This window comes from Durio zibethinus, chromosome 9 (genome assembly GCF_047325235.1).
Source record: "Durio zibethinus cultivar Kanyao isolate XHJ-2024 chromosome 9, ASM4732523v1, whole genome shotgun sequence".
NCBI lineage: Eukaryota > Viridiplantae > Streptophyta > Magnoliopsida > Malvales > Malvaceae > Durio > Durio zibethinus.
Window position 1 is genome coordinate 9,763,226 of NC_143170.1, and position 26,878 is coordinate 9,790,103.

Genomic DNA, 26,878 nt, shown 5'->3' on the forward strand with positions numbered 1-26,878 from the left:
ATATGACATGTGTATGGTGTCCCTAAGAGTTATTTAAATTAATTTTATTGAACTTTATTTTGAAAGAAATAAATGCTTTAGGATTTTTCTATGAAGTTTTATCTTTATGCCTTTGTTTGAATAAAAGTTCCATATAATTTTCAAAATCATAACATGAAAAGTGCTTTGTAAAAAAAAAAAAAAGATTCATAATTATTTGAGAATAAAGTCCCATATAAGGGGTGTTCAAGATCATCAAAATTTTTTTGAAAAAAAAAGGGTCTTTTCAAAGAAAAATACATGTTTTCTAAATGCCGAGAATCTTAAAGTAATTGATGATTACTATTAAGAAATAAACTTATCCAATACCTTTACACCTCTTTTTTATCGTTCTTATCCTTCAATCATTTTGAGTAACTTCATTCACTAGTCATAATCCTTTAAAGGGCATGAATTTCAACTTGTAAACCTTGTCATCATTTAATAAATTGAGATAATAATCTTTCTTAGGCAATAAACAAAAGAGACTAATTTTGAATTTCAAAAACTAAGCAATACATTTTTTTAATTTTTAATTAGTAATTCAATGTGTGTCAAATTTTGCCAATATGATTGAACCATCCATATTCTTTCGATGACCATAGACACAAAAAATGCTTGAACTTTCTTTCTTAAGTAGCTGCTGTTTCACATCTTAAGGCATATTGACTAAAAGAAGTAAAGTTTTTTCTCACCTAAGATGATTTATTTCATGTATCAATACATTGTTCTCTTATTTAACCAAAAATATCAGACAATTTGGAGCCAAAATAAGCTTTTTTATGAATTGTGTGATCAAATTTGGGACATCCCATACAATTTGATTTTCACCATTATAAGCATTTTAAGTTAAAAACAAGATAATTCATCAGTCATGCAAAAATGATTAATGGCTATAACAAAAAAATAAAGAAAAAAAATAAAATGAATAATTTTATCTCTTTTTTCAAATAATTTATTCTTCTAATAAAGTGAACATGTTTAAAATGATGAACGATCATCTTTTTTTATCCGTTGCGTATAGAAAAATTATCTATTTGCTTACCATTTGAGATTATTAAATTTCTTGTTCCAAAATAAACCCTGACCAAGGATCATCTTTTACACTATGAGGCAAAATAAGGATATCTTCAATAGCCTAACTTCAAGGAAAGTATTTGATATTGAAAGCATCTGACATGCACCTAAAACATGAGAATCTGGGGTAAAAAGTGAATAAAATTATAGTTAGAATCCTAAGAACTCAAGAAAGTAGATTACTAAAGTTGAAATCAAATGTTTAAAAAAAAGGGCAAAAGAAAATAAGACATACACCTTAGAGATGAGAATCCAAGGTAAAAAGTGAATAAAGTTATAGTTAGAATCCCAAGAATTCAAGAAAGTAGATTCCTAAAGTTGAAGTAATATGTTTAAAAAAAAGAAAAAAACAAAAAAAAAGCAAAGAAAAGAAATAAATGTACCTCAGAGATAAGAATTTAAGGTAAAAAGTGAATAAAATTTCAGTTAGAATCCCAAATATAAAGGAAAATAAAATTTAAGAAAGTAGAATGCTAACGTTGAAGTTAAATACTTTCAAGAAAAAAATAAAAGAGAAAAAGAGAAAGAGTAAAGAAAGAAAGACATGTACCTTGGAGATGAGAGCCCAAGGCAAAAAGTGAATGAATTATCAATTAGAATTTCAAGTAAAAAAAAAGATAAAATTCAAGAAAGAAGAATGTTAGAGTTGAAGTCAAATGTTTCAAAAAAAAAAAGAGTAAAGAAAGAAAGACACATACTTATCATCAAGAGAATGCTCTATAAAATCCTTGGCTTAATTACCCCTAATAATATATTTTGAGCCTAGTTATCTATTCTTTCAGAACCCTGAGCTTTGGCCTACATTACATACTTTAAAAAGTCAATTTTGATCAAATGTGAACACTTGAATTAAAAAGCTATGTTCTTGAAAATTTGTATATACCTGTTATTGATTGGCAAAATGTTTCAAGTTTTTTATTATTAGAAAATATAGTTTTAAGGTAAAAAATGAAAAAGGGCAATTTAGAGCTAAAGTCACTTTTGAGGCCCCAAAAGAATTTTAAAGTTCCAAGGTTTTACCCAGAATAAAAATCATGATGCAAAACATTTTGAAGGATCAACACCCATTGAAAACTTTGCATTTCACCCAATAGTGAAAATAAAAAACCAACCTTTTTCTTTTTTCAAATCTTTTTTAAAAACAAATGGTTAGTTTTGACACACATTGAAGTATCATATTTTCAAAAAAAGAACAAAGTTTTAGAAAAATTACCTTTTTTGTGAGCCAAAATAAATCTTTGCAACCATCATCAAGCCTTTCTTAAGATATACCTACCATTGAAAAGAATTGAATTATTGATTACCCCCATCCATAAGCATTCCAAATAGTAATCATCAATTTTCAATATATGCAAAAGTTATGAGTTTTTAACTTTTCTCATTGATTACGAAGATACTATATGTGAGGCAATTTTATGATTTCTTTTGAAAAGATTCAGAAATTATTTGAGTATTTTATGCATAATATTGAGATCATTTTTGGTGAAGAATAAAACATTGAAAATTTGAATAAAGATCTTTTGAAAAAAAACATTCGTATTTGCTTCTCTTGTATTTGCACTACCATATGTATAATGAAAAGAATATTTTATCTATATGATGCAAAAAAAAAAAAAAAAACATTCACATCTACATTATGAAAAAGATATTCGTATTTACACTTGCATGTGCATCGTGAGAAAAACATTCGCATTCGTATCTACAGTATGAAAAAAAGACATTCACAGTTGCATCACTTACATTTGTACCATGAGAAAGACATTCACATTTACATCATCTGTATCATGACCAATGCATTCGCATTTGTATCATAAGAAAGATATTTGTATTTGCATCATGGTAGTTGCATCATAGAAAAAATACTTATAGAGGCATCTACATGAAAGGAACATTGGCATTTGCATTATGAAAAAAATCACCTGTATTTATTTTGAGGGACAAAAAGAGATAAGAAAGTCTATCATGAAAAATATGAAAGAAAAATAAGGAAAAAATAGTTTGATAAAGTTGAAAGAAAATTGATTTGCAAAAAGTGGAGAGGTTGTTGAAAAAAATGAATAAAGAAAAAAGATGAGATAAAATTTTAAGCCCAGTTTAGCTAGCACCCAAATAAGATTTTAAACCCAATCTAATTGGCACCCATATCAAATTAAGCCCAATTTAGTTGGCACCCAGATGATATTTAAGCCCAGTTTAACTAGCACCTAGAAATATTTAAGCTCAGTTTAGTTAGCACCTAGATCAAACTAGGCCCAGTCAAGCTATACCTAAATCTCTAAGACCTTCAAGCAAAACATTTTAAAATTTCAAAGTTTTAATGCCTTTAATACGAGGAGCATTAAAAAATGTTAAGATTTGTAAGACCTCCAGATATAATTTTTAAGACCTTTGGGCATAATTTTCAAAACCTGCGAGCAAAACATTTTAAATTTTTAAAGTTTCAATGCCTTTGATTAGGAAGAGCATTCAAAGATTTCGAGATTTGTAAGACTTTTGGATGTAATCTTTAAGTCCTCCGGGCATGATTCATAAGTCTACCAGGCTAAATTTGTTTTAATTTTGAGATTTGTAAGACCTCCAAGCAAAATATTTTAAATTTTTAAAGTTTCAATGCCTCTGATACAATAAGCATTCAAAGATATTGAGATTTGTAAGACCTCCAAATATAATCTTTAAAATCTCCAAACAAAACATTTGAAATTTTTACAGTTTCAATGCCTCTGATATGAGGAGCATTCAAAGATGTTGAGATTTGTAATACCTTTAGACGTAATCTCTTAGTCCTCCAAGTAGGATTTATAAGTCTTCCGAGCTGAATCTGTTTTAGTTTCGAGATTTGTAAGACCTTCGGGCATAATCTCTTGTTTTATTTTCAAAAGTTATTGACTTTTTGTTTAAAAGAGTTTTCAAATTTATTTTCAAATGGTCAAGTTTATTAATTTAGAAAAAAAAAACAAAATTCAAGAAAAACCAAAAAAATCAAAAGTCAAAAATTAAAAAAATCAAAAAAATCAAAACAAAAAAATCAATAAAAAAACTTTAAAAAAATTTTGAATCGTTATTCCAGAAAAAAATATTGTTTATATCTTTACTTTATTCCCGATTTTCAATAATGTGTAAAAAAAGATAGTTGTAAACACCTAATTTTATCCGACCCGACAAAAATTTGTTTGATTTTTAAATTTGATTTTAGCATTTCAATTTGAGCTAACTTAATTGGATTCAATTAAATTAAACTCATTTAGATTTGTCCCGGATTAATCATTTTTGAATTGATTTGCATAATTTGGAATTCAACCTAGTTTGGATCAGTTTAAAATTTGATTATTCGAGCTTAAAAGCCCAAACTTTGACTTTAAGTTTGAATTAAATTTCAAAGCCTAATTTTATTTTTATTGTTTTATTTTTTATATTGTTCTTATTTTTTTTATTTATTGAATTAATTAAAAATGAAACATAAAAAAAAATTAAAAAAAGGGAAAAATTGGCCAACAATTTGCTGCCATAACAAGCCAAAACTTTGAAATTCTAAGGAGCTTTAGTTTAAGCTCCACTACTTTGCATTATGAACATTTTGGACTATTTTACAGCCATTTACAGATAAAAAATGAAAAGAGGCCAACACCTAAAAAAGGGGGAAAAAACATTAAGATAGATATAACACGCATCACTAAGGCCCCAAACCCAAACCACTTTCATCAAACCACCTAGCCAAACAACAACCTAGCCTCAATCCTAGTACCTTCTTTCATCAGCCCCTTATTAGCATCTAAGCACTTTCTTCAGCACCGTACTTTTGCACGCCTCATGACCAAATAGCCTCAACTTTAAGCACCAAGCCCCTCACCAACCTAACTCCAATCCCAACAAGACCTTTCCATCTTGGCACAGCCTCAACATTTATCCAAACTCCTACTATATATTCATAGACATGAGACCTACTAGACAAAAAGCCCCAATCCAATCACATCAATGAAAATGAAATCAAACAATTAAATAATCACACAAGAGATAATAATTTAATGTAATTTGATCCAATCGACCTACGTTCACGGATGGGAAATAAGATCCATTAGTTATAGAGAGTTACAAATATATAAAATCATATCAACCTTATTTAATAATCAATACTCATAAGACCCTTTCAATATCCTCTAGTCTTATAGAGTATTCTTAACCCAAACAAACATATACTCTTGTGCACCTATGCACCATACCTATGTGGACCTTCTCAGTCTCCTCTAGTCCACTCATAAATAGACAAATATACACACCCATAAGATGTAAATCTCTAGTAGTCTTATAGGGTGTCTATCCCATAAAACCTTATAACTTTCTTGCATCTTTTTCTCATATCTAACCCTATAAAGACTTCACTTATTTATAACCATATAAACTTACCTATTAAAAATCCTTTTCCTTTTAGAATTTTTTTTTTGCAAATCAAACTTGCCTATTAAAAATCTTTTTTTTCTTAGAAATTTTCTTTTGTAAGTCTTCTTATCCATCAAGTAATATCTAATTAATCTCAAATAAATCTATTATAGGATTTGAGTCACTATTTCCAATAATCTTTATGTTGACTCAAATTTTATCAAATCATATGTCTTCATGCTAGACATGCTTGACTCTACCTGTAATAGAAGTCTCACAATCATCTTCTCTTATGTCTCTTCGCGTTTCACACAAATCAATCTTCAAAACACAAACTTGAACTTCTTTCTTAAGTCAAGCTATTCTGAACTTGTTTCTTCCAATGCTTAAACCATGCTCTAATATCACTTGTTAAGTGAAATTAAATAATTAAATAATCACATAAGAGATAATAATTTAACATAGTTTAATCCAATCAACTTACGTCCATGGATGAGAAATAAGATCCATTAGTTGTATAAAATTACAAACATACAAATCATATCAACCTTACTTAATAATCAATGCTCATAAAACATTTTTAGTCTCCTCTAGTCTTATGGAGTGTTTTCAACCTAAACAAACACATACCTCTGTACACTCATATACCATACCTATGTGGATCTTTTCAGTCTCTTTTAGTCTATTCACAAACATGCAAACATACATACTTGTAAGACGTAAATCTCTAGTAGTTTTATGTGGTGTCTATCTTATAAAATCTTATAATTCTCTTACATCTTTTTCTCACATCTTTTTCTCACATATTTATAATCATGCAAACTTGCCTATTAAGAATCATTTTCCTCTTAGAAATTTTCTTTTGCAAGTTAAACTTGCCTATTAAAAAATTATTTTCTCTTAAAATTCTTATTTTGTAAGTCTTTTTATCCATTAAGCAATATCTAACTAATCTTAAACAAATCTGTTATAGGATTTGAACTACTATTCCCAATAAGTCAAGCCCCTCAATAGCCTAGTATATACTTTCAACCCCAGCCCTTTTTCTACTTCACCACACCATAAACCCCTAACCCATCAACACCAAAATGATCAGCCTTCACCTGCCAATACCACTATCTCCCTCAAGCCAGAACTAGCCCTCCATAATAGTTCAGTAGCCCATACCAGTCGCATCTCTCGATTAGAACCATTACCTAACTCGTGAACTATCGAAAAACCTAGCTCTAGCCCTGGTTGACTTGAACCATTCCAAGCCTTTAGTTTACCTTCCACCTAAGCCACCACTCATCCATTACCAACCCACCAAGAACCAGCTTCAGCCATATCTTATTTAACCTTCACCATAACCAAACCTAAAACCCACCATCGACTCAAGCTTCATTAGTATTAGAACCCACCAGCCACACAATTACCCAACTCAAATCACTAGCCCTGATCAAATCCTAGCCTTTACCATATAGCCAAAACCACTAAATAGCCCCTAGTAACAAACAGACCCCACACAACCAACAACCTTCAATTAGAACAAAAAAAAAAAAAAAACCTTCATTACTTTAAAACAAACCACCATTAGACAGCCCTTCCAACCTACAAAGAAAAAAAATGCCAAAAAAACCCACTGCCAAAAATAAAGAAAAAAAATACAGTCTTCCTTTGAGGAAAGAACCTAACGTCAAGCGTTACCTACAAGAAAAAAATAAAAATAATAAAAAACAGTCTAAGCTTATAGAAAAAAAGAGAAAAAGGGAAACAATGATTGAAAAAAAAGTGGAACAACGCTAAAAGAAGATTGACGGCTGGCAACGAGATGGGTTGATGCCGAAATTGGGCACTGCTGAGGTGGGGACATTTGGCTTATGATTTCTTTTGAAGGAAAGAAACATAATTTTTTTAACAAGGAAGCTGAAATGAAATAAAAAAAAAACCTTAAAGTTTTATAACTTAAAAAAAATTGAACGGGTTAAGCTTGACCCAGTTATTCAACCTGATCCAGGATCCAAATCTAGACCCAGTTCAATATTTAGCCCAACTATCCACTCCACAGTAGCCTAACCCAGTGGCTTGTCTTGGGCCTGCTCCAAAGCTTTCTACCTGATTTAAAGAAAGCCCAGTTTGTAGCCCATTCAAACTTGGTCCTTTTTTTATTAATTGGCTTTGCTCTAGGGAAGCAACCTAAAGGCTTCATTTATGGTATATTTTCTTCTTTATTTATCTTGTCTTATTTACATTTAATTGTATTAATGCTTATAGAGGTTGGATCATGAAAGACGTAAATAAATATGTGAAAAAATGATATCTTTTGCATGGATGGTTTTTTAAAAATTATCTTTTTTTTTAAATATATATTATTCAAAAGTCTAATAATTAAAAAAAAGAAAAAATTTAATTAAATGAAAATTTTCAATGATAGGACTCCTTGAAGTCCAAGTAGTAATTCTCAAGAATTCTTTAGGTAAGAGAAGGTTTCTAAAACTTACCATAATATTGGAATATTTAGAAAATTTTTTCAATACAAAAATTTTTATTTTTATTTTTTCTTTTTCTTGAATTTGAATAATTTTCTTAAAAAGGATAAAAATATAGATATAAAGTATTTATAAGAGTATGCGTTTTTTAGGAAATAAATTCATTTATAGATAATTATATTATTATATAGCTTTTAAAAATTAATAATAAAATTAATTAAAAGAAAATTTTTAATAATGAAACTTTGAGAAATTCGAGTAGTGATTTTCGAGAATTTTCTAGGTGACAAAAAGTTTCTAAAAATTACGAAAGTATTGAAATATTTAAAAATTCTTTTCAATACAACGATTTCCATTTTATTATTATTTTCTTTAATTTGAGTAGTTTTTTAATACATATAAAAATATGTGTTTTCTTTAGAAAATAATTTTATAATGACCTAACTTTTAAGATGTAATAATAATAATAATAATAAAATTTTGATGAATTTTCGAGGATGAGATCTGAAAAAAATCTTAGTATTGATTCTTTAGAATTCTCTAAATAAAAAAATTTAACTAAAATGTCGTCAATGTATTGAAGCATTTGAAATAATTTTTTATAACGATTTCTTGCTTTGGTATAAAAAAATAATAAATTTTAGAAAATATTATTTTGTCATATTCTACAATCTGTTTATTAAACATAAAATTTTAATGATAAATATAAACCGTCAAGGATAAGATTTTGGGGAATTCTAAATAGACAATCTTAAAAAATCCTTAAGTAAGAAAGTTCTTTTAAATATTGCCAAAGTATTGGCATATTTTCAAAAATTTTTCAATAGATAAAGGTTTTATTTATTTTTAAACCAAGATAAAAAATATATAAAAATAAAGTTATGTTTTTTTTCCACAGTAAAAAAATTTAATTAAGAAGGTTAAGTTTTAAATACAAAAATTAAAGGATAATATATAATTAATTGATAGTATTTTTATGAGTGCTATCAGGGTGCTAATATTTTCTCATGTATAATTGACTCTCGAATCCAAATTATTTTCGCAAACCAAAAAGTTATCTTTTTGATAAAGTTTTAATTAATTTTAAAGTTTTATTAAAAAAATATTTTTTAATAAGTAACAAATCGCATCTAGTAAAAAATAATTAGTAGTGACTCTTTTTATTTTTAAATTTATCTAACGGTCTTCAAAATCATTATGACATTAGGAATTTTTTGTTTCACAAGTACTATTAAGCTTGGTCTCAAACAAGATACTATTGTTTCTACCTGTTTTTGCTATGTTGATTTTTTTTTTTTTCTCATTCTAGCAGGATAGTTTAATAAAATAAGGTTCACAGTAAAGGAGGATTACTTCAAGCAAATTAGAAGCAAAGACTAGTTTTTTATATGCCAACTGTGCTAAAGGACCTGCGAATAGTTTTTTTATCTGTTGAGTTAGAAAATCAAATTGAAACTTTTAGCAAGTGTTATACTTAATGATTATTATTGAAGATATTAGTTGTGCTTCTTTGATTTCACAAACTTTATGCCTTTCTAAAAGAAATGAAATTCTCCTTGTGAGGCTCGACTTATTGCTATCTCATTGGTTATTTGTAAGTTTAGTCTTATATTTCAATAAAATCTGCCATGTAAAAGCTTTAAAGTTATTTTTCATGATAATTATAACTTCATACCCCATTCTCCTATGTTTGGACAATTGTAGGCTTTTGATATGCTTGAATGCTAAAGAAGGAAGAAGAAAGATTTCTTCTATGAAGGAAAAACAACTAAAGGTATTCCTCTATTTAAATGATCTATAGTATGACTGTTGCAAGGCTTACTTGAGTTAAATATTTTATGATGTTAAACCTTGAAAAGGAAAATATAAATGTAAAATGCCACAATTGATACTGTTCACCTAACTTAAAAGATTGGTTACTTAATTTTAATTGTTTAATATTTTATTTTATTTCATTATTATTTTAAATGTTTTTACATTTTTTAAAATTAATTTAATCAAATATTAATAATAAATTCGAAACGAAATCCAAGCATCCTTTTAGCTATTTTTGTAATAAAACCTAAGTAATTTCTAAGTCGATCCATGGTCTCCAAAAAGCCACATCAGCCCCTCGAGAGCTGCCACAAAATTGGGAAATTCCTGAACATAGAGAAAGGCGTGATTTTTTTGTAGCTTCTCGTCCATGTAATTCTTCTCCCATGTGATCTTGCTTAGGTAGTCCAATGGAAAGTCTTGAAGCTTCAATGTCTAGGTTGAGTTGTCAACCATCTATGAACTTCAAAGAAGAGAATTTTTTTTGGTTTGAGATCTCTTTGGTAACCGCTTTGAATCTCAATTAATTTGAAATCAAATCAAATCAAATTTTATAAAAAAAATAAACTCTTCCAAACCTATTTTTCTCATTTACAAAAGAATTTTAAGTCTCCCAAGACTTCAAACCATACACACATCAAGTCTGGCAGCATTTATGCTGACTAGGCTTTTACACCTCCTTGTAGCCCAAGTGACCTGGCTTTTGTATGCCAATTCTCTTCACGCTTCTTGCCAAGTCATTTATCTATGTAGACCTCTGAATTTTCTGCCCAAATTTCCTCCCGAATTGCGATGATCAGCAGACAAAGGTGCTGGAGGCAGCACGATTCGGTTAGCAGCCATGTGAAGAATAGGTGAAATAGTGACTTAATTAAGCAAAAATAAAGCTAGAAGGTGTTATAATCAAGCAATTTATCCTATAAAAATTCTATAAAATATAGATTATCAGAGTGCCTTAGTAAATTTTGACATGTGTGTTGACTTTTAGATCTTAAAGGTCAATCCAGTGCCAAATAGACAATCTTTCCGGTTTATTGACACTTTTGAGACACTTCGATTTTCGCCTACTACAAGCTATAATGGAAAAAAATTCGATGAATTAAGAATATTTCTCCAGCTATTGTAAATATCATGGCCTCACAAACGCATGCATGATAGCAAATGTGCCGCATAAATGAGGAAACATGTCAATCTTTAATCATATCATAACCCGTATATTAAATGCCCTACATTTATTAAAAACAGTAATATAAAAACAATAAAATAGAAACATAATCAACCTTACGAAATGACATGAATGCAACACTATTATTTAAAATTAAAGAAATTAATATAAAATACCAATTAAAACTACTAAATCAAAACTTAAGATATCACCTAATTAATTTATGACTCAATTTTCAAAAACCCCAAAGAAATCATCATGCTATCAAGGCGGACGAGTTTCAGAGCCCACACATTGGGTCATTCATAAAGCCAAGTCTAACATTTGCAACCATACCTCTATTTGGTCCATGCTTTCGTTCCCAGTATCCACAAAATGTCCCCAGGTTGGATGGCGGATGGCCATTGTAGATAAACTTCTACTTTGCACAGATTATCTACTTGGGGCCTTCCCATAGCTAGTTGCTCACTTTGTCTTTGTACTCAATCTATTTAAGATAGAAACCACATGTTTTCTACCTATATTCATATCTAAACAAGTCTGTCCAAGGTCTTATGCTCACAGGTTAATAGTCCATACGAGACTGGTCAAAGAGTTTAGCTAGTCAATGAAGTCTTTAAAAAGCTGATCTCCGTAGAGTTACTAACCCTAAAAAAGCCTGGAGAGCACATATATTTCTTGTGGACCGAAAGAAATTGCAGACAGCATGGGAAGCATCCTGGTGAAGCTACTGAAGTATTCAAATACAGTGTCCACTATTAGATGCCAACAAACAATATTTGTCAGGCTGTTTAGATAGAATAAATCTCTTTTGTCAAAGTTGGGGAATAGCAAGCTCATTGATTATACAGGACGCAGTTCAGATTGTTTCTTGCTTGTATTTGATGTCCGGTTTTTTCGAAGCAGGCCATTTCCTTGCTCTCATGGTCCCTGGTTAAAAAAAAAAAAAATAGCCATTCATTATAAAAAAAGGGATTAAAGAGAAGAAAAAGATAAACTTTTAAGTGTCAAATTCTCTCTTTACTCTTCAAATCTCTCCAAAATTTAATGAGTCCATAGAGAACTTGACTATAACTAAAAATTTTAGAGACAAAAAAAAAATTAAATAAAAGTAAAGAAAATTTTCCTAGTATATGAATATCCTTCAATTTATAGTAAAAAAACTGATCACATTCCTTCTAATTGTAATTTCATCTCACTGTAGTCCTAATCGCTTTTCTCATATTTAAATAACTAAAGCAAATAAGATATTTGTACCCTGTCAAAGTAAAGAACCATGGCAAATATGTTTGGAATAGCTTCCATTTTGAGAGAAAGTTTGCTTCATCTCACTTTTGCTTTTCTTACTTATCATCTCTTTAAATAACTGCAATTTTTTTTTCAAAAAAAAAGAGCTTCATTTCCCTAACACACTCACTCCTCTCCTAAGAATCCAGACATACCCTTAACACAATGTGAGAATGATACACTGTAGCCGTGCCAGCAACAAGTGCCTGCAATAAGTTCATTGCATCATGAGCCAGTATCCTGAACTTCAGCATTATTACAATCCAGTATTAAGGAGTGAACTTCTTCCTGCCTCAATGCTTTCCATGAAAATCAAACATTCATGATGCAGCACATATGAAGATAAAATTTTGAGTTTAGACACAGAACATTAGAGCATAGCAAGCATAAGATAGGTTGAAGCAAGCACAATATCACAAGCGAGAGGAGTTTCAGCATAGTTAAAAGATTGCTTAAGCAGAGCAGTAGCACAGCATGTCAATAGTTTTCATTCTCTAGCTTGTTCTTGGAAGGTGGTGAAAACAAAACATTGCCTGAGCAGAAAAGTGCTTTGCATTAAGCATGCCTTTTCTCAATATAAGTATAGATAAAGTAAGAAATAGCTTGTTCTTTAACTAGTGAGGAGATTGGTAAGTTTAAGAATGCACAAAGGGACTATGTATGTGCTGTTGTGGAGTTGGAGTCTGTTCAGTACCCACATTGTGAGCTATGTCCTTTTCCGTGAGACTCACATTTTGTGCAATGAATAGATTTCATCATTGGTATATTGATAATAGCACTCAGAAACAGCACTCCACTCGTCAAACTAAGCTTCAGGACAAAGCATGGGAATGATTGATGCTGCTGCATCAACTCTGTTCCCACTTCTCATTCCACAAAACTCTTAACCTCATGAAATCATATTGTCGTATCAAGTGGGCCACCAATGACTGCAATTCCATTAGCCTATCCCTTGCTCAACTTCCCATTTAAGAAGGAAAGACAAAGCAACATATATGCCAGCCATATTGCTGTTCAATGGCCTTTCTGACTCGAGTCAGAGACAGAGATAGTAATGCGATTGAACATCAACATTCGAAAGCAATTGGAGAATAATTTAGGTCATTTCATTTCAGCAGAAGCACAATAATGAACATAAATAAGTAACAGAACAGAAACTGAAGGGAAGAAGCTTTCCAAGAGGTTCTAACATATGTATACCAAAGCACACATGTTTACGATTCACACTCATGATCAGGACAACCCTTTGCTCAAGTGAAGCATTAACTGTCTTATCAATATTTCTTAGAAAAAAAAAAAAAGATAAATTATAAAAGTTCAGTCAATGAAATAAAGCAAAATGACTAAAAACATTGTGACCACAGATCCAACCTTTAACTACCTAGATTAAAATCATTCTCATTGATAACAGTAGAATATAAACAAGTACCTAGCACAACCGTCCTTTTCTCATCATCATAATGCATAAAAGCAGCTAATCCCACAACCGTAAGCAGCTGGCAGCAAAATAAGTATGAACATAAAATACCTAAACATGTACCGGGTCCTCTTTCCAAGCAAACCCAACAACCAAAGTTCATATACTACATAATACAGAAGAAAGAACAATTAAACAACATTATGTATTCACCAAGCGAGAATCCTGTGTTTCTGCTTTCAAAACAGGATGACCATTTGCTTCTCCATGACTTTTTCATGTACCCACGAGCTTATATTTCTCTTAAATGGACCAAACCTACTCATCAACATATTGCATTAAGAATAAAGATTACATACAAAATGTTCATTCTTTAAGAATTCCAGCATCAAGACCAATATAAAATTAAAAGATTTGAAAATGGCCACCGTTATTATTACTTGCACCCATATCCACCTAAAAGAGTATAAACATGTTGATTTCCTTTTATTTATGCAGGGAAAATGAGAAGCAACAGGGCAAAAGGCAGCAGGTGTTGCTTCTCTTCTACATTGTATTCTTTCCTTTGTTCCCACGCCTATACAAGTATAGCACACTCTTTACACTCCCTCGTTTTCTCCGTCAAATTTCCCAAGAAAAATGGAAGAATCAGGAAACCCCATTTTGGTTCTTGTTTACTGGCCAACATTAATAAATAAAATTATGGGGTTATGTGGTGTGAACAAAGAGGAAGCTTTAGGTACTACATCTGCTTACAAATTGTCCCTGAAGCATTCACCAACTCTCAAGTAGACAAAATGCAGAAAATTATCCCCAAATTTAGGTACTGGCTATCAAAATTTACCACAACCCATATGAATGATTAACGGGTTGTCAATGTTTCTAAACATAAACTCAGGAAAGTGACCCCTCCATCTTCTGTCAAGTTAAAGCAATGGTACATCTAGTGGAAGCACAAGCAACAATACCATAATACAGGATAATAAATATGCCTAAAAGCTCTCTTTCGTGGGTAGAAACTACCATTTTATCAAATCAAAAAAGGTATAAAAGCATCTTGTATGGTAACGATAAAAAGCCATTTTCCCTGCAATAAAAATTTGGAATAGCTAGAAAGGATTTACCATCAACACATTGTCCACAAGGTTTTTACATTTAGCTAATCTCCAATGCAACAAAAACTCAACTTTACAGCAAAAGAGGCATGACCTTGGCAAGAAAGAAAAAAAAAAAGAAAGAAATTTACAACGATCATACCCGCACTCATGTAATAATATTGGGTGTAAACTCGACAAGCAAAAACAAACAGCTGTTTTTCCAACCATTTGCAAATAAAATTGGGCAGTCCCATCTCCCTGACCACTAGGTTATTGATATTTTTACCTCATTCATAAGCCTTTTCCCAACCATCTACGACATCCAATACCTCTGTTTCATTAAAACCCACACCAGGCAGCCCAGCTGAACCTAAATTGGCAGTATCTGAGTCCATTCCTGAATTGGATATAACCCCAACCGGCTTTGAAAGATTTTCAGTTCGAACTGTTCCAGAGGATGAGCTTACACCTGTTTCAGAATCAAGAACACTCCAGTGGTTAATTGAAGCAGCAATTGGAGCTTCCTTCCCTTTCCATACAGAGCCTAGATCTGAAGACCCACTGAAAGACCCTTCAACACCCCATGAATCTTCCCTCCAACCAAGCTCCTGCACTGCAGCCTTCTTCCAAGGATTCGGCTTTAAAGCAGAACTTGGCCCTGCTCCTCCCCATGCATTATTAGCAGATGATGCTCCCAACGCTCCATCACTCTGAACAAAGACAACAGCCCCGTTATAAACTGAGCCATGATCCAATCTTCTCATTGCTGTTGCAGCTCGCGCAGGATCACTTAATACAGCCAATGCATTCTTGTCGTTCAACCAAACAAGTTCACACTCTCCACCAAGCTCAACACCAATGCACTAATATCTGTTTCTCAAGGCAAATCAAGGATAGAAACACATAGCCTTGGATCCATGTCTACCAAAGGATCAAAAACAGGTGGATGTAGAGCCCCAATACTGGCCGACCGCTTAACCCCAATGACATGAAGTGGCAGCTTGGATTTGGGAGTAACATGAGCCACAATAAAACGCTTGGGCTCCCAACTAGCAGCACTAACAGCAAGCTTCCATCTTTCCATTATTATCCTGATTGCATCTCTCTTACCCTTCAGCCTTGGGCAGAAAACATGAAGCTTCAGACCTGTTGTTGTTCCTCTGTTCTTGCCAAGTACCCAAAAATTGCATCTCTCCTCTATAGGTAGAACCCATTTCGAATCACACCTATATAGGTCAGAAAGTAACTCAGATGTAACCGAATTCTCACCAAAATGAAAAGCATCCAAGTTGGGGGAAGTAATGTCAAACGCATCTGCAAGAACCCGTTTGTGCTCTAACTTAGCACATTCATCATCACACATAAGCTTCCTTTGTCCACGAGGAATCCTCTTGCCAGTTGATTCCACTGGTTGAAGGGTACTGGAAATTTTTGGATAATAGAAGCTTCAAAAAATGTATCAGCATTGAAACCACTGTAACAGCCCCCAGCATCACAAGGAACAGTTGCAGTTATCCGGACACAAGAACATGAGATTGTGACTTGAAAATCACACCTAACATCAGGACATGGTGCAGAGGGGTGACAAGGTGCAGTACATGTGTGCTTGCAGTCTCTCCGAGCAGCACCACATGTCTGCCCACAAGAGGTCCTGAAAACTGGTTCAGCTCCAGAAGAGGCATCACTTGGCCCAGGGTGACACGTTCTCCCACATGCATGCAAACCACACCGCCTGATCTTTCTGCATAGCTTGTAGCACCTGATATCTTTAGATCCACAATGAATGTTCCTAAGAACAACATGTCCTCCAATGCACTACTTTGCCACAGGCACAGAACAAGGTGGACAATCTACAAAGTGCCAGCTGTGAGAAGATGAATGACCACAAGCCCTGGAACCGAGCATGGAAGTTGACATGAAGGAGGTGGTGCACCACAAGGCAATGGCGGAGGGATCGAAGTTCTTCCACAAGCGCATGTCAAATCAGTGACGATAGTTTCCAAGCAAGGAGAGCAGTGGCCACTATAACAAAGAGATTCACAAGAATTATGCCAACACCTCAGCTTTTTCCTACATGCCATTTGGCAAAAGTCTGGATCCCAATCGCCAAAGGGAAGATTAATTGAGTTTGAGAGAGGACAGCATCGCTCACTACATCGATGTCTACCACAACTTTTATGCCCACAAGGCTTGTCACATGTAAATCTCTCATTCTCAAGAGTTGTTTTGTAGCATTTCGCACTCCTGGAAGTTGATCCACATCGGCATTTTTGGGTGACCATCAAGGTGGACAATCCCCAGCATGACATACCTGGTCACATTGGTGCACTTGACAAGAAAGGAACTTGGCACATACCTCTGAACAAGTTGAAATTGGGTCCAAACAACTTTGCCTTTGCTCCTGCAAGCTTGTTTTCCCACAGTAACAAGACCTGATCTTGCTTTGCACTAACTCACAATCCCCACAAGGACCAGGGTGACAAATCTCAGCACATTTATGATTCCACATGTAAGTTTCTTTCAACAAGTTGAACTACAAGAAAAGATACCATCTTCTGCTTTAACTTTTCCCTTCACAGCCATGTCTCCACAGATGACAACTTCAACCCTTTTCTTGCAGAAACAGAAGGCATTAATTAGAACCTGGCAAGGACCACAATATCCCAAATGGCAAATCTGCTCACACCAATGTCGCCCACACTCAAGAAGTTTATCACAGTGCTGACCACAAGTAAGAACAAACTTTCTATCTGAGCATCTGGTTGTAATAACTTTCTTACCACAAGGACACAACCGCGGTGGAGAAAACGCCTTAAAAGGAGGACATGGAACAAAGTGACACTGCAAGACACAAACATGAGGACAAAGTTCATCCTTCATCAATCGAGCACCTACTTCCAGCTCCTTCTCAAGCGGCTTTCCACAAGGCTCCCCACATGAATGCGGTGTCAAGTACAAATCAGAAGGCGGGTCTGTCCTCTTCCCACAAAAGCAAACATACCGTATCTCTTAGTAACAGATTGACAACCCGGACAACACCAATTAAAACCCCAATTCTTCTCCGCCACTAAATCAACAGAAGTAGGTGCCCTCGCCCACTTCTTAATACAATTGACGTGAAAAATGGAGTAACAACTCGAGCAAGACCATACGGAGGCAGACCTCCGTACCATATCATAACAAATCATACACTCAACCATACTTTTGATAAGCTTGTCCTGAATTTCTTGCACCAGCTGTGGCAAATTTGGATCAACATCCTTCCTCACCACCACATGATTCTCACTCGTTCCCTTTTCCCTATCTCTCCTATGGTTTGTAGGCAGACCAATTTGTCTATATCGATTATCATTTCGAGTTGAGTTGTGGTTAACATTAGGGGTTGAATTAGAGGCGGCTGGAGAGCTGCTTACGACGATGGCGCTCGTAGATGAAGATCCTCTAGGAACCCATTCTTGACGAGTGCATTGGGAAGGGTTTCTTGATCGATTTCGGCCTTGCAAGTTCATGTTTTTGTTGGTGGACGTTAACAAACTTTGTAAATCCGATTGGATTTTTTTTAAAAAGAAAGATTCACACACTAGCTTTAGCTTTGATTCCTACTAAAACTGTAATATCACCTAGTCGAAGAATAGTTATCAGAAATCCTAACCATCCCTTTATTCAAAATGACAGACAAACAAACAAGAGCATAAAATGAATACCACATATCAATTTTCAATTAACAGAGACTATCAGTCAATCATCTCAAAACCAATTAGAAAATTCGAAACAAAGAAAACCCAAATCCAGAATAATGAAAAGAAAGCGGAAGAGAAAAGAGAAAAGATAGAAATTGAACGTATCTTATCAACAAAATGATATAAAAAAAAATTCCAAAGCTTTTTCTTTTCCTGTTTAGGTTCTTCTATGTACGAAGTTCGTTTGATTTCTCAGGAGTCACCCGACAAAGAAGAGAAGGAGATAGGGGGAGAGAGGGAGAGCATGTACAGGGAGGGATTGGCTCGGGGCTAAAGTCCAAGACCCCGACTAATTCGTCACCATAAACGCCACTAAGACTACCGAGTTCGTGACCATGATGACCATCGCCCTCCCAAATGACCCACACTTTTTTTTTAAAATGAATTTAAGCTTATACCTTGCACATGTGTCCACTCAAGTCTCACCTCCACTTCAAACGCCCTAAACGAGAAGCAGCATCGACTATCGAGGGAGTTAAAGGGGGGTCTAATTGGCTGGGGCTAAATGTTGGGACTGATGCCTTGACTTCGTTTTTGGTTAGCTGTGTGAATCAGAAGAGTTCCAGTGAAGCACTTCAATTCAAATAATGCTTAAAGACTCAGCCCAATATTTTGACTAAGGCTGTTTATTTGATAACAAAACTCAGCCCAACAGTGTCCAACAAATCAGTCTAATGGTGAAAGGTTGCAATGCCCTAAAAAGGCTTTTGGAATTTGTACTCCAAATCCTATTTTAGACGGGGGCCTTTAGCTAATAAGGACTCGTCCAAGATTCCCTTTGGAATTAAATTGCCTGATATCTCTAGCTATTGTCTCGAAGATAAATTTCTTGAGTCGACTCGACTCGAGTCAAGTCTGCTAGCAGCTTACTGGGACAACTCATAACAGTGTTACTCTAGTTGTCCCTTTGTCCATCGTATCCGTGCGAAAAACGTGTCTCTCGCAGCTACGACTACCTCTTTTGCAGCCTCATAGTCATAGTCATTGTCCAGACCATTTCCCTGTTACTTCTTTACCAAGTACAAACCAAACTCCAATTTCTTAAGCCGTTCCGCTCCTCTGTCTCCTAGGACCTTAGCTTGGCACCCAAAAAAAGCAAAAAACAAAAGCACGGTACTTTACGCACGCCTTCAAAATTCGTTTCCACCACCAAATAGCTTCACTTCCTCTTCAACTTGAACTGGATTCTATGCAAAAACAATCCGATGCCTTTTTCTTGATGTTGTCAATTTGGGTATCATATATAGGATTTTCGGTTTGGGGGAATTTGGGTTTTTTGACAGATTTTATATTCAGGGATTATTTGGGATTTTATCGGGGTTAATTCCAAAAGAAAAAAGAAACCGGTTGTTTGATTTTTTATTTTTAAGTTTTTATTTGTAGCGAATAAGATATCGCCACGTATTCAGGCAAAGGAGGAAAAGTTACTGCCCACCCTTTAACCTCGCTGGCAATTTTTTTCCAAATCAGCTGCCACCTAGGTAATCCATTCCACGTGTCAGAATACTTGGCAGATGTTTAATTCACATGACTCACAATTTCGGATTTTTCGATTTTGAAGAGTTTGATCGAGTATAAATAAGAATTGAGGCTTATTTGTTTATGCGTTTATGTTTGATATATTATTAATATATAAAATTTATATATTATTAATAAATTAAATGATATTATTTTATTAATAAATAAATATTATTTTTTAAAATAAATATATAAATATTAATATTTTTTAAAAGTTTTATTTATTAATAAGATGATATTATTTGATTTATTTTATTAATAAATTAATATCATTTAATTTATTAACAATATATAAAATATTAATTTTACATAATAATTTTTTTTTTCTTTTGGTTAAGCAATATAATATCAACTATTGAAAAACCCTTTTTTTCTTTGTCCTTATTACATGTTTGTTGCTTTTTGATGGTCCATGGACAATTAGCTAGGCACTGGCACAATTGCAAAGCCAGAACTAGATTTCAAAGAATTTGACAAAAGTGAGAAATGCCCCATAGATTTTTTCTTTTTTCTTTTTTTTTTTTTGAAAGTAGAAATCCTATTTCAATATTCAAATTTGGTTGGAGAATCCTATTCAGAAACAAGTTCATGGGTTCTTTTCTCACCAATGTGGTAACCTATGCCGGTGAACCTAAGATCTGTGAAAATGGAATATGCCCCTTTCTTCTTTTTCCTGTTGGCTTGTTGGTCAAATTGCTTGGGTGCTTGGCCAATGTCGCATCCTCCTTCATATTATAGCAATAAACAAGCATTATATTCAGAATCAGAATTGATAATAAAGTATGATTAAAAACATCTTCCAGGATTCTGCTACAAATTATGCTTAATGACCCAGAATTGGACCGCCCCCCCCCCCGGCCCCCAAGAGTAGGATGCTTTCCACTTAAGACATCCTCTTTCTCACGTAATTGTTGTTTGGTCTAATATATAATTAGCAGCAAAAGTCAATCATATCCTGTAATTTATTTTATGTAATGTATTCCTCAATTTTCAATGCTCCTATGATTTTTTGACCTTTTGAATTCTTTTTTTTTTTTTTTTCTTTGTAGGGCCCTTTGAAAGGGCATCTACTCTAACCCACAAATCTTATATTTTGAAGACTATTCCCTTGGAATATAGATATGCTGACTAAAAGAAATACTATCTCAGCCTCATTGGTTTGCATTTTACAGATTCCTGAGGTCTGAACTCAGCCTGCTTTTTGGTACCAAAATCCCCACATATTCCAACAAAAAGACAAACTATAGCCCCCTAAACACGTAAAAATTGAGCTGCACAAAAATGCTCCTCATTCAATCAAAATTATCTCCACTAAAAATCTCAAAAAGTCACTCTGTTCCCATAATAATTTGATTTTAATTAAATTAATCGATCAAATTAATTTTTTTGATTAATTAATAAAAATAATTTAAAAAAAAAATTAATTTTTAATTAATTTAATTTAAAAATTGAATTAATAGAATTAATAAAAATTTTAATTTAAATATAAAAAATTTTAAGTATAAAATATAAATAAATTATTTTATTTCATAAATTGTTAAAATTTTTAACAAAATATTTTAATATTTTATTGTATAGTTTTATTTAATTTATTTTAAATATCAAAATTTTAAAATTTAAAATCTAATTTAATTTAAACATATTTTTATTTAATTAATTAAAAAATTAAAAAATTTGATTTAATTAATAAAAATAATATAATATAATTCGTAGATAATTAATAAACACCCCAATCTTCCCCCTTCTCTCTCTCTCAAACTCAAAAATCAATTCCAACATTCTCTTGTTCTTCATTAACATTTCTCTCTCTCTCGCTTGCAAAACAACCAAACCAAACCACAAAAAAAAAAAAAAAAAAAGCGATGTCTTTTCTTACAGAAACCTCAGTTTCGGCTTCTTCTTCTTCAACAATAACAGAACGACTAAAACTCAGAAAACAACCCAGAAACCAAATCAACATGACAGAAACTGATGTTACTGATCCAAACCCAGTGCCAGAAATCCCATCTATAATCCAATCCACTCGTTCTAAATCCAGCATTTCCTCTCTTTTGCTCTCCACTTTCTCCTCCACCAACAATGAAACAAAAACAAGAAGCTTACAACCTTCAACAAACACAAAAAAGAAAGGAAACCCTTTTAGCCAGTGCACTCTCAGAGGACTTGGCTGCACCGCCTCTGCATCACAGCAGGTGTCGGTGCGTGCCATAATACGTGCATCAGCTGATTGGGAAGCTAACAAAGTGAACAAGAAAAAGAAAACAAAGCAGCAGGAACAAGAAAACAAGAAAAAGAAGAAAAGTAGTAAACTTGTTGGTAATGAGAATAATAATAGTACTAAGGTGCATCATCAGCAAGGTGAGGTTTTGAATGAAGGGAGTGGTTATAACAAAAGTTGTGGGCTAATTCAGGATGTTTGGTGTGGACCTGGAATTGGGTTTTCAGCTGATGCTGTTGGCTCTGTGGATTGTGTTGTGGGAAGGAGAAATGTGCCTGCTAGAGGGAAGATTGATGTTGAAAAGATCAACCACAGGGAGGTATTTTTTTTTTCACCCTTTTATGTCATATTATTTATGTCATTTGGGCTTAAATTCCATGTTATTGGATAAGTTCTGAGTTATGGGAGGTTGGAGTGTTAAATTTGTTTGCTTTGGTACAATTTCACTTTTTTGTTTTTTGATTTGGGTGTTAGATTTTTTTTTTTCATGTTTTTTTTTCTTATCTTAACCTGTTGCAATTTTTTGCCTTGATCTGGATTAATTGGCACCAGGATTAGACTTTTTTTTTTTTTTGTTCTTCTTTTCCCCTTTTTGGTGCTTAGTCGATTTGATTTTTGTTTGGTGGATGCGTTCATCTTTAGCATGCCAATGCATTTATTTATAACAATGGTTAATTAAATGACTTTTCATGCTCCTCTTGATAATTAAGACTTTTTGGGCATTGATAAATTCATTATGAAGTGGTTAATTGATCCGTGACTAAATTTTTCCCCTTGAGCAAACGCCATCTTTTTGTTCATTTTCCTGAAAAACAGAAGTTGTTAGAACTTCTGTAGGAAAAACTTTGAAAATTTTCAATAGTTTAGACAAGCATACGGATTTGCTCCTTTTGGATGAACAAATTTCACTTACTTAAAGTCTTCTTGTGCCTTAAGTTGGTTCATTCTTTGCATTTGAAGCAAGCATATTGGTAGTGAGGGTTACTTACCTATTTTCATCGTCCTGATTTCCGTATGATATTTACAAAATTACATCCTGTTTCATACTTATGTTTCTGAAGTTGATTTGTTTTTTCAAAGGAGCATTCTTCAGTAATTCCTCAAGCCCCATTCCGAAGCATTGGCCTTGTCATTAAATAGAGGATATATTCCAGCTGTTCTCAGTTTAATTGGTACAACCATGAAATTTTTTAGTGTGCTTTTTCAGAAGTTTTTTTTTTTTCAATTATTTTTTGTTTTTTAATTTTTAAAATGTCCATAAACATTCTAATTATACATGTGGATCCGCCGCTTCATGTACTCAGCTGAAAAGCTTTATTGGTAGTATCATGTAGATTCTTTGGGGTGGTCTTTTAGTTTTAATCTTTTTGAGCATGTGATGTTACATTGATAAATTCTTTTAATTAGGAATAAAAAACCATGCACGTATAACTTAGCTTAGTTACTTACGGAAGACAATATCTTTGGATAAAAGACCGTCAAGGACCCCGTCAAGTAGATAGTTATACCGAGCTTTTGTTAATCGCTCCAGTGTCTGAATTATTTGAGGACTCTTCTTTTCTCTCCCTAAAGAAGTTTCTTCTCCACTTAATTCCAACTAAGAGTAAAAGTTGTTGAACTGATTGTGTTTTATCCTTTCAGCATGATCAGTGTCCCTCTATGTTACTATTTGCGACATAACTTTTTTCATGTTGGTTGATTGTGCTTCATCTATCTTGACAGCCTTCTTGTTCAGCAAGGCGGCCTGTAAATCCCGAATCTCTTTTTCTTGATTCTGATTCTGACTATAGTTCAACACCTCCTGAACCTGATTTCTTTGGAGCTAGATACTGCCACCATGTTCGCCTTCCTTCTCTAGAGGGGCTTGCTGAGGTATGTCTATACTCTTGTGGTCTTCTATAGAAATTTGAAATAATATAATTTGTGCTATCAAACATTGGTTATGAGCTTATTGGTTTTTGTAGTCAGATAATAGTCAGTAAGTTTAAAATTTACATTTCAATACTTACAATTCCTTTTCTTGATGGCTTCCTTATAAAAAAAAAAAGCATTGGTTATTTGGAAAAACGTATTTGATTATAGCTTTAAAACATTCAATTTTGGGATGTAAAGTGCACGTGCTTTCTTTTTTGCAATAATATAACATCCAAGGATTCTTTTAGTAAAATCAATACTGTTCAAAATATTCCTTATGGTCTTCAAAGAAAATGCTGTTAGCTGCTGGTAAGTCTGATTGTTTTATATTCTATTTTTTTTTACAAATTTTAGCATATATTTGTTTTTCCTTGTTTCTTTATGGTTTAAAGTGTTTTTTGGTTGTAAACTCTTTTTTGGGGGAAAAGATGGTTATCATGTGATTGGTTAAGCTCTGTTTCTTTTTCTTTTTAAAATTTATTCCTTTAAAGCTTTTTCTGGTAGTAATGTTAACCATTCAAAAATGATTCATTGGCACTTGAACTAGAATAGTTTGTTTGGTCAACAGAGCCTGATGAAACTAGTTGTAAGATCTTAAATTTTCTCTGATGCAATAACCTTCAGCAAAATAGTTTAATGAAAATTATTTTAAATGGTGGGGTCTTGGCATATGACTTGCTTTATTGGACAGTTTAATTGTAACTTTGCTTCTGAAATACTCAAACTGATTTGATATTACTTCCTGTATATGATGCAATCTTTGTGCTGCCAACATGAATTTTATTTTTTGAAGTTAACTGTAAAAGGAACATCAAATAATAGCTGAAGCACAACAGTATTCATTTTAACTTGTATTGTCTGAAATAAACCCAAGAGTGAATAAACGAAAAAGTGACATTATTGGAATCAAAGTAGAATCATATGAAACAATTGAGGGTAAACCAGGCAATCCTTGGCAAAGCTATTATTATATTTGTTATGTGGTAATAACTCATTAAGTCAGTGCCAATTGTTACCATTGAATTTAAGATGCTTGGCTGAAATTTTATGTGTCAAGAAAATTCAGAGATTGTACTTGTAGAAATATTTCTAGTGTTGTACATAATACAAGGTATACTTTTGCATAAATGTTGTATGATGTCGTGTAGGGCAGCTTCAAATAAATCCTGAACAGACCAATAAAGGAGAGATTTTTATATATTGAGATTTTAATATCTCAAAAGCAAAAAAGCAAGTGGTTCTGCATCTAAGTATTGGTGCACCAGAAATTCCTATTAAATGATACTATGAATTATGGATTTCAGGTTCCTTTTATATTTGGAAAAAGATACTAAGGTCTCTTGGTTTCATAGTATTTTTTTTTTCCAAAGGAGAGCATAGTATGAGGATAAGGTAAGGAGTTGTAAATATTGAAATTCGAGCCTTGTACCTGCTAGAAGCCACCTCTTAAAAATGATTATATAACCATCTGAACTAAACTCCAATTTCTTGGTTTCATAGTTTATAAAAACCCTAATTTTCTTTTGGGATTTATGTGATATAATCTCTTGCATGTACTCATTTTGGTGAAGCAAACAAACTTTAGAAACAGTCTCATATTTTCATCATCAAGTTGAGGTAGGATCGTTGTTTAATTTGCATTTCAAATTGTTGGTGGTGGCTGGTGCAGATAATGATGCTACAGAACGACTTGCTAAAGGGGGGAAGATTAGATTCACGTGATCGATTTAGTGACTGGAGGCTTGATATTGACAACATGTCATATGAGGTATGTTGGTATGGATGAATCAATCCTTGTTCACCTCTTGTTATGTACAGAAGTAGTAATCCTTGTTCAAATAACGAACATTGTTTTTTCTTTTTTACTGCTGTAAAACAGCAATTGCTGGAACTTGGTGATAAAATTGGTTATGTCAACACCGGATTGAAAGAAGATGAGATAAGCAGATGCCTCAGAAAAATTAAGGGCTCAATTACGAATGATGATTTAACACCAAACTTACCTGTGCATGTGGATAAGAAGTGCAGCATCTGTCAGGTGAGTGTTGATGAATTGTTTTCTTGTCCGGTCTCTTTCCCATTCAATCATAATTCTTCTTTGATTTCAAGTAAATTTATATTCTTTGAATTTGGATATAGGAGGAATATGAAGCAGATGAAGAGATGGGGAAACTATATTGTGGACACAGCTTTCACATTCAATGTATAAAGCAGTGGCTTATGCAGAAAAATATTTGCCCTGTTTGTAAGACTGACGCTGCACCTCGATGCTAAGAGCCATGGATTCAATTTAAACCCTTTTATTGGAGTATAGATTTTGCTCCAGATTCAAAAGCAAAGATCTTTTTTGTCTAAGGGTTAAAAAAGTATATGAATTATAATTAAAAAATCGTCTAAATTTTTTTTTTTTTACAATCAATCAACTTTATCTATTTGCATTCAATTAAAATTTTATTTGGATGAAAAAGTTAATATCATTATTTTTTTATTAATTAAAATAAAATTTTATGTGATATTAATAAAATACATTAAAATTTGTTATGTGATACAATTAATATATGTAAAAATTAAATAAAATAAATTTTTGTCTCTATTTTCTCTCCTTTCTTTCTTTAAGATCCAACTAAGAGTTCAATTAACTATAATTCATGATCAACTAATATTTATTACATGATTGGATTTTATTCATTTAAGAGTTTGATTAAATCAAAATAAAAGATTAAAGTTTTGATTAATTACAGTAAAATATTAAAAATTTAAATGAGTATTG

At 32.8% G+C, this 26,878-nt stretch overlaps 1 protein-coding gene and 1 pseudogene across 2 annotated transcripts; one reads left to right on the plus strand and one right to left on the minus strand.

Moving 5' to 3' along the window:
• Nucleotides 1-11,041: 11,041 nt before the first annotated feature.
• LOC111311012 (NF-X1-type zinc finger protein NFXL1 pseudogene) lies at nucleotides 11,042-20,010 on the minus strand (annotated as a pseudogene). Its single transcript, XR_016345161.1, has 2 exons — nucleotides 12,360-20,010; nucleotides 11,042-11,847 (listed from the first exon to the last, which is right to left on the minus strand). The product of XR_016345161.1 is annotated as an NF-X1-type zinc finger protein NFXL1 pseudogene (transcript).
• Nucleotides 20,011-21,720: 1,710 nt separating this feature from the next.
• LOC111311023 (uncharacterized) lies at nucleotides 21,721-26,518 on the plus strand. Its single transcript, XM_022910401.2, has 5 exons — nucleotides 21,721-22,513; nucleotides 23,917-24,066; nucleotides 25,778-25,876; nucleotides 25,988-26,146; nucleotides 26,248-26,518. Exons 1-5 carry the CDS (start codon nucleotides 21,839-21,841, stop codon nucleotides 26,380-26,382), a joined length of 1,218 nt encoding a protein of 405 aa, XP_022766136.1. The 5' UTR covers nucleotides 21,721-21,838; the 3' UTR covers nucleotides 26,383-26,518.
• The last annotated feature ends 360 nt before the right edge of the window (nucleotides 26,519-26,878 follow it).

What these genes read in the sequence shown, in the direction of transcription:
- LOC111311023 (XM_022910401.2), top strand. Translation starts at nt 21,839, where the DNA reads ATGTCTTTTCTTACAGAAACCTCAGTTTCGGCTTCTTCTTCTTCAACA. An exon ending in AAAAGATCAACCACAGGGAG is followed by an intron (nt 22,514 to 23,916) that starts GTATTTTTTTTT and finishes CTATCTTGACAG; the next exon opens with CCTTCTTGTTCAGCAAGGCG. An exon ending in AGAAGTGCAGCATCTGTCAG is followed by an intron (nt 26,147 to 26,247) that starts GTGAGTGTTGAT and finishes ATTTGGATATAG; the next exon opens with GAGGAATATGAAGCAGATGA.